The sequence below is a fragment of the Monodon monoceros genome, unplaced genomic scaffold, assembly GCF_005190385.1.
Source record: "Monodon monoceros isolate NGI ecotype Baffin Bay Population unplaced genomic scaffold, NGI_Narwhal_1 Super_Scaffold_5, whole genome shotgun sequence".
Classification (NCBI taxonomy): domain Eukaryota; kingdom Metazoa; phylum Chordata; class Mammalia; order Artiodactyla; family Monodontidae; genus Monodon; species Monodon monoceros.
In genome coordinates, this window is record NW_021703782.1 from 23,508,399 (window position 1) to 23,522,137 (window position 13,739).

The following is a 13,739-nucleotide window of genomic DNA, read 5'->3' on the forward strand; positions in this document are numbered from 1 at the left end:
TTGAATAATGTTCATATTTATGAATTTTCCAAATTTTCTTATGTTACTGATTCCTAGCTGCATTGTGTTCAAGAACATAGTGTGATTTTTAATTCTTTTTTTTTTTGCGGTACGCGGGCCTCTCACTGTTGTGGCCTCTTCCATTGCGGAACACAGGCCCCGGACGAGCAGGCTCAGTGGCCATGGCTCACGGACCCAGCCACTCCGCGGCATGTGGGATCTTCCCGGACCAGGGCACGAGCCTGTGTCCCCTGCATCGGCAGGCGGACTCTCAACCACTGTGCCACCAGGGAAGCCCCACCTCATTGTGGTTTTGATTTGCATTTCTCTAATGATTAATGATGTTGAGCATCCGTTCATGTGTTTGTTGGCAATCTGTATATCTTTGAAGAAATGTCTGTTTAGGTGTTCTGCCCATTTTTGGATTGCATTGTTTTTTAGATATTGAGCTGCATGAACTGCTTGTACATTTTGGAGATTAATCCTTTGTCAGTTGCTTCATTTGCAAATATTTTCTCCCATTCTGAGGGTTGTCTTTTCATCTTGTTTATGGTTTCCTTTGCTGTGCAAAGGCTTTTAAGTTTTCTTAGGTCCCATTTGTTTATTTTTGTTTTTATTTCCATTACTCTAGGAGGTGGGTCAAAAAGGATCTTGCTGTGATTTATGTCATAGAGTGTTCTGCCTATGTTTTCCTCTAAGAGTTTTATAGCATCTGGCCTTATATTTAGGTCTTTGATCCGTTTTGAGTTTATTTTTGTGTATGGTGTTAGGAAGTGTTCGAATTGCATTCTTTTCCATGTAGTTGTCCAGTTTTCCCAGCACGATTTATTGAAGAGACTATCTTTTCTCCATCGCATATTCTTGCCTACTTTGTCAAAGCTAAGGTGACCATGTGTGCATGGGTTTATCTCTGGGCATTCTATCCTGTTCCATTGATCTATATTTCTCTGTACCAGTACCATACTGTCTTGATTACTGTAGTTCTGTAGCATACTTTGAAGTCAGGGAGGCTGATTCCTCCAGCTCTGTTTTTCTTAAGATTGCATTAGCTCTTTGGGGTCTTTTCTGTTTCCATACAAATTGTGAAATTTTTTGTTCTAGTTCTGTGAAAAATGCCATTTTTAGTTTGATAGGGATTGCATTGAATCTGTAGTTTGCTTTGGGTAGTATAGTCATTTTCACAGTGTTGATTCTTCCAATTTAAAAACATGGTGTATCTCTCCATCTGTTTGTATCATCTTTAATTTCTTTCATCAGTGTCTTATAGTTCTCTGCATACAGGTCTTTTGTCTGCTTAGGTAGGTTTATTCCTAGGTATTTTATTCTTTTTGTTGCAGTGGTAATGGGAGTGTTTCCTTAATTTCTCTTTCAGATTTTTCGTTGTTAGTGTATAGGAATGCAAGAGATTTCTGTGCATTAATATTGTATTTTGCTACTCTACCAAATTCACTGATTAGCTCTAGTAGTTTTCTTGTAGCATCTTTAGGATTCTCTATGTATAGTGTCATGTCATCTGTAACAGTGACAGTTTTACTTCTTCTTTTCCAATTTGGATTCTTTTTATTTCTTTTTCTTCCCTGATTGCTGTGGCTAAAACTTCCAAAACAATGTTGAATAATAGTGGTGAGACTGGGCAACCTTGTCTTGTTCCTGATCTTAGAGGAAATGGTTTCAGTTTTTCACCATGGAGAATGATGTTGGTTCTGGGTTTGTCATATATGGCCTTTATTGTGTTGAGGTAGGTTCCCTCTGTGCCTACTTTCTGGAGGGTTTTTATCATAAATAGGTATTGAATTTTGTCAAAAGCTTTTTCTGAATCTATTGAGATGATCATATGGTTTTTCTCTTTGAATTTGTTAATATGGTTTATTACATTGATTGATTTGTGTATATTGAAGAATCCTTGCATTCCTGGGATAAAACTCGCTTGATCATGGTGTATGATCCTTTTAATGTGCTGCTGGATTCTGTTTGCTAGTATTTTGTTGAGGATTTTTGCATCTGTGTTCATCAGTGATATTGGCCTGTAGTTTTCTTTCTTTGTGACATCTTTGTCTGGTTTTGGTATCAGGGTGATGGTGGCCTCGTAGAATAAGTTTGGGAGTGCTTCTCCCTCTGCAGTATTTTGGAAGAGTTTGAGAGGGTTTGGTGTTAGCTTTTCTCTAAATGTTTAATAGAATTTGCCTGTGAAGCCATCTGATCCTGGGCTTTTGTTTGTTGGAAGATTTTTAATCACAGTTTCAATTTCAATGCTTGTTCTGTTTATACTTTCTATTTCTTCCTGGTTCTGTCTTGGAAGGTTGTGCTTTTCCAAGAAGTTGTCGATTTTTGTCCATTTTATTGGCATATAGTTGCTTGTAGTAATCTCTCATGATCCTTTGTATTTCTGCAGTGTCAGTTGTTACTTCTCCTTTTTCATTTCTAATTCTGTTGATTTGAGTCTTCTCCCTGTTTTTCTTGATGAGTCTGGCTAATGGTTTAACAATTTTGCATATCTTCTCAAAGAACCGGCTTTTAGTTTTATTGATCTTTGGTATTGTTTCCTTCATTTCTGATCTGATATTTATGATTTCTTTCCTTCTGCTAAATTTGGGTTTTGTTTGTTCTTCTTTCTCAAATTGCTTTAGGTGTAAGGTCAGGTTGTTTATTTGAGATTTTTCTTGTTTCTTGAGGTAGGCTTGTATAGCTATCAACTTCTCTCTTAGAACTGCTTTTGCTGCATCCCATAGGTTTTGGGTCATCGTGTTTTCATTGTCATTTGTTTCTAGGTATCTTTTGATTTCTTCTTTGATTTTTTTCAGTGATCTCTTGGTTACTTAGTACGAATTGTTTAGCCCCCATGTGTTTGTATTTTTTACAATTTTTTTCCTGTAATTGATATCTAGTCTCATAGTTTTCTGGTCGGAAAATATACTTGATACGATTTCAGTTTTCTTAAGTTTACCAAGGCTTGATTTGTGACCCAAGATATGATCTATTCTGGAGAATGTTCCATGAGCACTTGAGAAGAAAGTGTATTTTGTTGTTTTTGGATGGAATATCCCATAAATATCAATTAAGTTCATCTTGTATAATGTGTCATTTAAAGTCTGTGTTCCCTTTTTTATTTTGTTTTGGATGATCTGTCCATTGGTGAAAGTGGGGTGTTAAAGTACCCTACTATTATTGTGTTGCTGTCAATTTCCCCTTTAATGGCTGTTAGCATTTGACTTATGTATTGTGGTGCTCCTATGTTGGGTGCATAAATATTTACAATCGTTATATCTCCCTATTGGATTGACCCCTTGATTATCATGTAGTGCCCTTTTCTGTCTCTTGAAATAATCTTTATTTTAAAGTCTATTTTGTCTGATATGAGAATTGCTACTCCAGCTTTCTTTGATTTCCATTTGCATGGAATATCTTTTTCCATCCCCTCACTTTTAGTCTTTATGTGTCCCTAGGTCTGAAGTGGGTCACCTGTAGACAGCGTATATACAGGTCTTGTTTTTGTATCCATTCAGCTAGTCTGTGTCTTTTGGTTGGAGCATTTAATCCATTTACTTCTAAGGTAATTATCGATATGTGTGTTCCTATTACCATTTTCTTAATTGTTTTGGGTTTGTTTTTGTAGTTCTTTTCCTTTGTGTTTCCTGCCTAGAGAAGTTCCTTTAACATTTGTTGTAAAGTTGGTTTGGTGGTGCTGAATTCTTTTAGCTTTTGCTTGTCTGTAAAAGTTTTAATTTCTCTGTAGAATCTGAATGAGACCCTTGCTGGGTACAGTAATCTTGGTTGTAGGTTTTTCCCTTTCATCACTTTAAATATGTCCTGCCACTCCCTCTGGCTTGCAGAGTTCCTGCTGAAAGATCACCTGTTAACCTTATGGAGATTCCCTTGTATGTAGTTTTTTGCTTTTCCCTTGCTGCTTTTAATAATTTCTCTTTGTACTTAATTTTTTTTTTTTTTTTTTTTTTGCGGACCTCTCACTGTTGTGGCTTCTCCCATTGCGGAGCACAGGCTCCGGATGCACAGGCTCAGCGGCCATGGCTCACGGGCCCAGCCACTCCACGGCATGTGGGATATTCCCAGACCGGGGCACGAACACATGTCCCCTGCATCGGCAGGCAGACTCTCAACCACTGCACCACCTGGGAAGCCCCTGGATCATCTTTACTGTCATTACTCTGAATTCTTATTCAGGTAGACTGCCTATTTTCTCTTCATTTGTTTGGTCTGGTAGCTTTTTTACCTTGCTTCTTCACCTGCTGCATATTTCTCTGTCTTCTCATTTTGTTTAACTTACTGTGTTTGGGGTCGGGGTCTCCTTTTTGCAGCCTGCAGGTTCATAGTTACCGCTGTTTTTTGTGTCTGCCCCCAGTGGGTGAGGTTGGTTCCGTGGCTTGTGTAGGCTTCCTGGTGGAGGGGACTGGTACCTGTGTTCTGGTGGGTGGGACACTGGATATTGTCTTTCTGGTGGGCAGGGCTGTGTCTGGTGGTCTGTTTTGGGGTGTCTGTGAACTTCTTACAGTTTTAGGCAGCCTCTCTGCTAATGGGTGGGGTTGTGTTCCTGTCTTGCTAGTTTGGCATGGGGCATCAAGAACTGGGGCTTGCTGTCCATTGGGTGGAGCTGGGTCTTAGTATTGAGACAGAGATCTCTAGGTGAGCTCTCACCAACTGACATTACGTGAGGCCAGGAGGTCGCTGGTGGTCCAATGTCCTGGTCTTGACCTGCCACCTTGGAGGCTCAGGCCTGACACGTGGCCGGAGCACCAGGACCTCTCAACCACACTGTACTCTTGTTTCCAACACACCCTGCAGGCAGAGATCCAGGAGACTGAATGATGTGGTAGGAATTCTCACCTTCTTCTGGCTTCCGTCCGGTGTCCCAGCATCTCTTACTGCAACAGCTTTGGGGCAAGTAGTGTCCAGCCACTAAAGTTGCATCCCATTCTCATCCCAGCTGTTTGGTAGGAAGAAATTGCCCTCTACCCTTCTAGGTTATTCTGGCTGGTCAAAATGGCTGAAACTCTCACCTTAAATACCATCTTCTACTAAAGATAAAAGAGGGTGTATCTTTTATTTTTAAAGTGTATGGGTGCTAGTGGATGAGAGAGAATGATTTAATGTTGCACAATATAAATATCTTTGATATTGATTGTAAACAGGTCCTATAAATAAATATGAAAGATTATATACTCTTTATGAAAAAAAGTGTGCAAAGAATGAACAATTCATAGGAAAATAAATATAAATTCCTAATAATCATAGGAAAGAAGCTCAACTTCACTTGTAATCAGAGAAATGCAAAATAAAATGATAATCATTTTAAAAATCTAACAAAATTTTTAAAATTATTTGTAGTCTTAGAGTATGGGGAAACAGGTATTTTCAAACACTGTTAATGAGACAGGTTCTTTTTAAAATTTTTGGTAACTTTTAAAAAGTTTTTTTTTGTTGTTTACTTATATTCAGTTATGAATACACTCATATATTCATCCCCCTACTCCACCAGTTGAAACACAGTCTTATTTCATCTGCATTTTGTGTAAACTGGACCTTAAGTATCAGCTGAGTTGAATCCAAGCTTTTGTTTGTTTTATTTTATTTTGGCAAGAATAATTTATAAGTAGTGTTATTTCTTGTTGTAGCACATGATGCAAGAAATAATCTTTGACCTCTCTTAGTGATGTTATGAATGATCAGGTTTCAGGTGTTAGTCTGATTATTCCTTCATGAAGTACCTTGTTCACTTTTACCTAATGACTTTAACGGCCATTAATAGTTATTGCCTAGATTTACTATTTAAGTGAGCTTATTACAAAGTGTGAGGATTATATGTTAATCATTCCTTCTTCATTCATTATTGAAATTCTTAAAAAGGAGAACTTTAGCTAATCAGTATTGGGTTACCCTGAGATATGGAAAAGCAGAATAAGTGCTTCTCTCTCTCTCTCTTTTTTTTTTTTTACTCCACATTTACCAATTTTCAGAATAATGGCTTAGTTTTCTAGCATCCACCAAAGATTGATGGACTTACAAATTTGAATATATATATGTTTCAATCTGTGGCAGACATTACTCTTTTTACTCAGTCTTTGCCCAGTGCGGTTTCCTTCAGGTTGGCTCCTGAATCCTTTTGATATGACTGTAGTCTGTGATAGCATCTTTGCTTTTGGAAAGATATGTTCCAGGATCATGTACATATTTTGCCCCAAACCTGGAATCAGCTCATTGTCTAAAAAGTTCAATTTTCTTTTAGTGGGAAATGATATTTCAAGACCACAATCTGGGCTCTAGGAGATGTTTGCTTCTGTTGGGTTTCTCATTTTTTTCTAGGTCTTTTCAGTGAATAGAATTAGGAAATCCTAACTATTTTCCTTTAAGGTAATGTGTATCATAATCTATACTGATATTTTTAAACCAGATTTAGGATTTCAAGTATTTACTTATTTGATTTTATATTTGTGTCTTTTTCTCTTACAAAGAAAATCTTGGTTCCTAGAGACAATAGCATAGTACCTTATTTACTCTGTTGTACTAGTTACATTTGAAAGTTTCAGGAAATAAAAACAATGTTATTAGTACCAACATGATTACTTTAAAACAGTTCAAGATTTTTTTGACCCTTAGAATGTAGCCTCTAAGGCAGAGGCTGATGAGTTGCTACCATTTCCATTCACTATTCTATTGATAAAGAACTGATGAAACTGAAACCTCACAGCTCAGATGGGATTTGAACCCACAGGCTGGGATTCGAACCCAGACTTGAACCCACTGTCTTTTAATTGAGGTCACACACCTGGTCTCAGGATTTAATGATGCTCAGGTTCTTTATGTCTTGTCACAGAAAGAATTCAGTGAGAGACAAAGTGATAGGTAAGAAGTAGATTTATTTAGAGAGATAGCACATTCCATAGACAGAATGCAGTTGTCTCGGAAAGTCAGAGCGGCCTAGGGAGAAACACTGCACAGACAGAGTGTGGGCCATCTAAGAAGGCAAGAGGCCCTGAAATATGGGGTGGTTAGTTGTTAAGGGCTGGGTAATTTCATAGGCTAACGAGTGGGAGGATTATTCCAACTATTTCAGGAAAGTGATGGGGATTTCCAGGAATTGGGCCACGACCTACTTTTTGGCATTTTGTGATTGGCCTCGGAACTGTCATGGCGCCTGTGGGTATGTCATTTAGCATGCTCATGTATTACAATGAGTGTATACTGAGATTCAAGGTCTAGTGGAAGTCGAATCTACCACCATCTTGGACCTAGTTGGTTCTAACTAGTTTATGCTGTATCCAAGGCTATGTCATTCTTTTAAAGGTTGTGCTCTACCCCCTTCCCTCCTTGTTTCAAAACATGGTTTGAAGCCTGGGTTATATTAAAGATCTTTTTTTTTAGTTGTTTGACGCTTAATTGCTTCTTTTTCTTTTAAATTTTGTAAAATGCTTTCTGTTTTTCAAATGTCTTATTTAGTGACATTTAAAACTACTTATTATTAGACATTGCAAAAATCTAGAAATTTACAAGTTTGGATTTTTAATAACAATTGACCTTGGCCCGTTTTGAAAATTTTCAAAACTACAAAAATTAAAAGAATAGTAAAATGAATAGCCATTCCCTTCATCTAAATTCAACAATTTAACAAAATTAAATTTTGTGACATTTGCTTTAGAAAGTATATATGTTCCTTTTTTTTTTTTTTTTTTCCAAATCATTTGACAACAAGTTGCAGTAACATTAAGGCTGTTGCAGGAAAGATAGCGGGGAGTGAGAGGATGGTCACCTCCTATCTCAGGCGAGTCCCTGGGACAGCCACCAAGTGTGGGTTCTTGGCTTTGCACAGGAAAGAATTCAAGAGCAAGCCATAGTAAAGTGAAAGAAAGTTTATTCAGGTAGAAACACACTCCATATACAGAGTGTGGGCCATCTCAGAAGGTGAGAGAGGCACCAGGGTGCGGGGTTGTCAGTTTTTATAGGGGTAGGTAATTTCATAGCCTAATGAGTGGGAGGAGTATTCCAGCTATTTTGGGGAAGGGATGGGGATTTCCAGGAATTGGGCCATTTCCCACTTGTTGACCTTTTATGGTCAGCCTTGGAACTGTTATGGCACCTGTGAGTGTGTCATTTAGTGTGCTGATGTGTTACAGTGAGCATATACTGAGGCTCAAGGTCTAGTGGAAGTCGACTTGTGCGCCATCTTAAACATAGTTGGTTCTAACCAGTTTATCGTGTCCTCAGGCCATGTCATTCTTTTAAAGGTTGTGCCCTGCCCCCTTCCTGTCTCAATGCCAAATGATTATCTAATATATAGTACATATTGAAATTTTTTCCTCTTGTCTCCTTTTTATCCAGGATCCAGTTCAGGATCCCCCATTTGTTTTCTATGACTCTTGTTTCCTTTAATTTGTACAAGTCTCCTACCTTTACTTTGGTCTTTTATGACATTGACTTTTTTTTGTGTGTGTGGTACGTGGGCCTCTCACTGTTGTGGCCTCTCGCTTTGCGGAGCACAGGCTCCGGACGCGCAGGCTCAGTGGCCATGGCTCACGGGTCCAGCCACTCCGCGACATGTGGGATCTTCCCGGACCGGGGCACGAACCCATGTCCCCTGCATCGGCAGGCGGACTCTCAACCACTGCGCCACCAGGGAAGCCCCGACATTGACATTTTTAAGGAGACCAGGCCAGTTGTCTTGTAGAATGTCTCACAATCTGAATTTGATCATTTCCTCATGATTAGATTCTAATTAAACCATGCAGATGTGCTTTTACCTTTTGAAGTCTTAAAAATATAAGCTTAGGAATAATGGGGATTTTGCAAAGTCTTTTGTAAGTATCACTTCCAGTTATTACAAAATGCTAGTACAGCACTAGATTTTGTAAAAACCATTGGCACAGAGTCAAAGAACATTAAATTGAGTGGACTTTTAGGTTTTATCTCCAGAAGTCATAAACTGCAGAAAACTAGCAGAATAGGCACAGTTTTCAAACAAAACAGAAACAGAAAGCTGGATTTTGACACCTTGAGGTATCAAAGTGTGTTTTCAGATTTGACCTAGTCCTTATGGTTCTTCCCCCACCTCCTATAATTTTACGTCATCTATGCTGCCCCTGAAGCTTTTGAGCATATGACCCCCTGCCTACCACTCTTGTGTAGCAAGGGAAACTTCAGGCTTAGAGAGGCCAAATTGCTAAGGAACACATAATTAATGTGTTCAGACAGAATATTCAGGTCCTGGAACTCCAGTCTCTTGAAGACGCAGTTGATTTCCTACCAAAGTTCCAGTGATTTGCATTGATGGGACAAGTAGAAAGTCTCATCAATGGCACCTTCCATGATTAGGGAAGATGAAGAAATCAGAGATACCACAGAATTAAGTTTTATCTTAAATAATATAGGTAGGTCCTAAGTTTATTTTATACAGTTTGTGCGTGTGTGTGTATGTTAGATACCATTTTAGGATAATGAGTTTCTTATAGCTGTTTACTATTTTTCATAATAATTTCCTTCCTTTTTTAGCTACAAGGCTTTGGCCGACCAAGTGTACACCATGCTGCTATTGTCATCTTCCTTGAATTCTTTGCATGGGGCCTATTGACAACTCCAATGTTAACTGTAAGTATTGCTGAACTAGGTCCTTGTTTATGAGAGCAGAGACATTGTTAAGCATATGTCCCTAGAGCTATATGTCTAGGTATGTATTTGAGAGTAGCTCTTGACAATAATTTAAGACTGTTTACTATTCGGTTGTTTCCACTGTGTAGACTGTGAACCACCTGCAACTAAATACCTGCTTATTAAATATTCCTGGGTAGCAGGGCCACTCCCAGAATCTTGGGAGTGCTGTGAATGAACTACAGTCTGTATATCTAGGAAAATCTTTAAGAAGTCTTTAAGAAATTATTGCAAAGCTTTGTTGAAGTTTGTAACTTCCTTTGTATGGGTGTAATGACCTTTGACTTAAGAACATAGTAACAGGAGATTAGTAAGTACCGTTTAACAATGACAGTGATGAATGTAAGAATGCCCCGATTTCCGTTTTTGATAGCTGACCTACAGCCATTTCTTTGTAGAAGCCATTGAATTTCTTAGTAAGAACTTGGATGTTTGATATATAGTGTGGTTAGAGGGAAGGGAGATGCTGAAGAAAAGATTGGGGTGCAGATTTTAGGTGCCTAGTAACTACTTAACACTTAGTTTTAGTAAAGATATTTTTTAATTGGCCTTACAGTTCAGTTGACTTAAATTGTTTTTTAAAAATCGTTGGTTAGGGCTTCCCTGGTGGCACTGTGGTTGAGAGTCCGCTTGCCGATGCAGGGGACACGGGTTCGTGCCCCGGTCTGGGAAGATCCCACATGCCATGGAGCGGCTGGGCCCGTGAGCCATGGCCGCTGAGTCTGCGCGTCCGGAGCCTGTGCTCCGCAACAGGAGAGGCCACAACAGTGAGAGGAGACCTGCGTACCGCAAAAAAAAAAAAAAAAAAAATCTTTGGTTAACCCTTCCCAATCACCATTTTGCCTTACCAGAGAATTCCTTTGGGTTCAGATAAACTTTGTTCCCAAATTAGGTTTAGAAAATAGAGAACTTTAGAGGATGACTATTAGCCTTACATATGACTTCGCTATACCCTTTTTAAAGTTTTTAACTCTTTTGGCACAGTTAAAATTACATTTTGGATGGAACAGGTTTAAAAACTGCCTGTGTTTTTATCCTCTATTTTATTCTTTTTCATTGCATTTCCTTTTTCTTCATAATGCTTTACTGCAGGAGGTAACTGGTTATTAGTTAATGGGGGATAAGTGGTCTCCATTTTAAGTTTCATGAAATCCTACATGCTGTGTGAATCACAGTCTCTAGTGCCTAGGGCTGCCTGGAACACAGTTGATGCTCAACGTGTATTTTCTTTGAACAAATGTATGTGTTGTGGGCACACACATAATGTGTTGTCAAGTTATTGCTTCTCCAAGACATATTTTTAGTGTAAATATAGACACACCATGCTGCTCATTTTAATAAACTGTTATAATAATTTTTTTTTTTTTTTTTTCCTGTACGCGGGCCTCACTGTTGTGGCCTCTCCCGTTGCGGAGCACAGGCTCCGGACGCGTAGGCTCAGCGGCCATGGCTCACGGGCCCAGCCACTCCGCAGCATGTGGGATCTTCCCGGACCGGGGCACGAACCCGTGTCCCCTGCATCGGCAGGTGGACTCTCAACCACTGCGCCACCAGGGAAGCCCATATAAAAATAATTTTAAATTAATTTTTAATTTTTGGCCCTAGTTCTCTGAATTTTTCCCCACAGTTTCTTTAGCTTACAAAGTTAAGAGTTTCAAACTAGTATTTTTCTGATGCAACCCGTTGCCTATAATTGCTAAATGTAGAAGTAATTCTGTAATCATTCTTCATTTGGTAAGAATTCAAATTGAAATGAAGAATGTTGTAGTGTTTTTGATACCATGTGAGAAATTCTAAAACCTCCTTCCAGATGGTTAAAATCCTTGGGCCTTTTTGACCCTAGACCAGATTATCAGATCCCTTTTAAATTTAATTAATAAGTTAATGGACTAATTAATGCACCTTCTTCCTTCTTACTGCCCAAAGCAGATAATTTTCTTAGGGTTACTGTGTCCCTGTTAGACCCTGCAGTGCAGTCTTAGAAACCAGCTTAAGTGCTGCTTACTGCCTCTTTGCAGTTTCTGAGCAATTTTGCTTCTTGCAAATATTTGGTTAAAAAGAACATTTATGTGAGGAATACAGAGTTACTAGCGTCACTCTACAGTGTCATAGAAGAAGTGTTGTTGAGTTAGTAGATGTGCTTATTCTCTTTCTCTAAGCTCTTGGTGTTGCTAAATTAAGCTAAATGTCCTTTACTTTCCTATCTCCCCCAGATTTTACACCACAGTTTAACTCTCTTTCTTTTTTGACATGGGGGGACTGGTTCACTCCTCCTTTTGAAAAGAAAGATCTCTTTTTTCCCCCCTTGCTGTAGCTAGTGGGCAGCACTCTGTCCTGTTTCCAAAGCAAGAAAATACAGTCTTGAGATGAGGATTTGGAAATACAAAACAGTACATACATATTCATATATTGTCCAATCTGACTATCTCTGCATCCTAGCATTCATTAGGACCCTCTGTTTGAAGTAGTGTAGAACAATTTCTTCTTCTTAGTCATTTTCTCTGAGATTTGTTGCCTGTCTCATGTGGCCATGTCATAGATTACAACTTTAGTTTGCTAATTAAGCACCATCAGAAAGGTCTCCACCCCTAATACACTGAAGCAAAACCGCAAAGTTGGCCTTACACAGTGACCTTAACCTTCTAGTAGTACTATTAGTTCTTCGTACATAAAAATGACCTTTCTCTTGTCTTACATCCCTGCCTGACATTCTACCCTCTACTCAAAATGTGCATCCTTTTAGAGGGCCTGATCTCATTTTAATATAAATAAAGTAATCTGATTAAATTTATTTAAAAGTCTTTAGGTATATTTAAATAGAACACTTATTTCAATAAAGATATACTTAATATTCTTGTGAGTGAAGAATTTTAGTTTTGCAATTTGCAGATTTTCTTTTATAAGCTCACCTTCCTGGAATCCTGATAGAGATTCAAGGACTCAATATTCCTTACTATACCATCTTCTGTCTGTATGGTGATCTAATAATCTAAAGAATTCTCTTTAAACACTTCCCTGCTGCATTCAGTTTTCCTATCCCTTCTTACTTACTCTCAAAATATGTTTTCATTTAACAAACATATATTCTATCTCATCAGCCCCTTATTTGCTCCACAGTCTAGCGCTTCTGCTTCCTTTGCTTTAATCAGTGTTTCCTCTTGGGAGTTGAGGTGGATGGAATGGATAGGGCTGTTTGTCAGGCATTTTGGGCATAATACACAGGCACTTTGAGGCATGATTTGCTCTGCACATGAAAAGGAAGTAAGTTCTAACTATAGTCACATGGACACTGTTTGCTTTCTGGATTCATAAGATTTTCCAGGCTCATTTTTATGGTTTTGACAGGTTCCTAATGGTGTTTTGACCAAAGTACCCAGAACCTACCATCTTGTGTGTCATATAATTATTAAAATAAGTAGCATTCACTAAAGGTATCCATAATATATGATGACAGTGTGTTAAATCTTTGCCTTCTTTTGCCAAGCTGACCGTTATATCATGAGTATTAATTAGACTCAGTGACCTTTGTTTGGCATTTATTTCTGACCTATTTTTGTGTGTTGTATGTTGTAATCTGTAGCATGCTTTTATATCTATAAACTTGTGAATGCTTAAAAAAAACAATGCTGATTTCCAACTTACCTAATTAATACAGTTATAAGAAGAGTTGACATGGAAATACAAGGAAACTGTTGGTGGGTCTCTTCAGCTTAAAATTTGGTATATAAAATATTTAGTGTGCATTCTGTTTTTTTCATAGATTTTTCATATGTCATTATATTGTCTGGCATATGTCATTATATTGTCTGGCATCCATTGTATCTGACAGGAAGTCAGCTGTTAATAAGTATTATTGTTCTCTTGATGTCAGGGGGTCTGCAAACTATGGCCCACAGGCCTAATCTGGCCTACTGCGTGTTTTTATGTGGTCTGTGTACTAAGAATGTTTTTTACATTTTTAAAAGGTTGGAAAATATCAAAAGAAGGTATTTGGTGACACATGAAAATTATATGAAATTCAAATGTAAAATTTTGTTGGACCATGACAATGCCCATTGAATGTGACAGCTTTTGTTCTACAATGGCAG

General features: G+C 38.3%; 1 protein-coding gene across 2 annotated transcripts in view; it reads left to right on the forward strand.

Moving 5' to 3' along the window:
* MFSD14B (major facilitator superfamily domain containing 14B) overlaps positions 1-13,739 on the forward strand; it is a 72,939-nt gene that overhangs the window by 15,175 nt on the left and 44,025 nt on the right. For both annotated transcript variants that reach the window (XR_003790758.1, XM_029202412.1), the window contains exon 2: positions 9,496-9,591. Coding sequence is in view for 1 of the 2 variants with exons in the window: in XM_029202412.1 (XP_029058245.1) it covers positions 9,496-9,591 (96 nt within the window). In the remaining variant the exon portion in view is untranslated. The remainder of the gene's footprint in view (positions 1-9,495; positions 9,592-13,739) is intronic.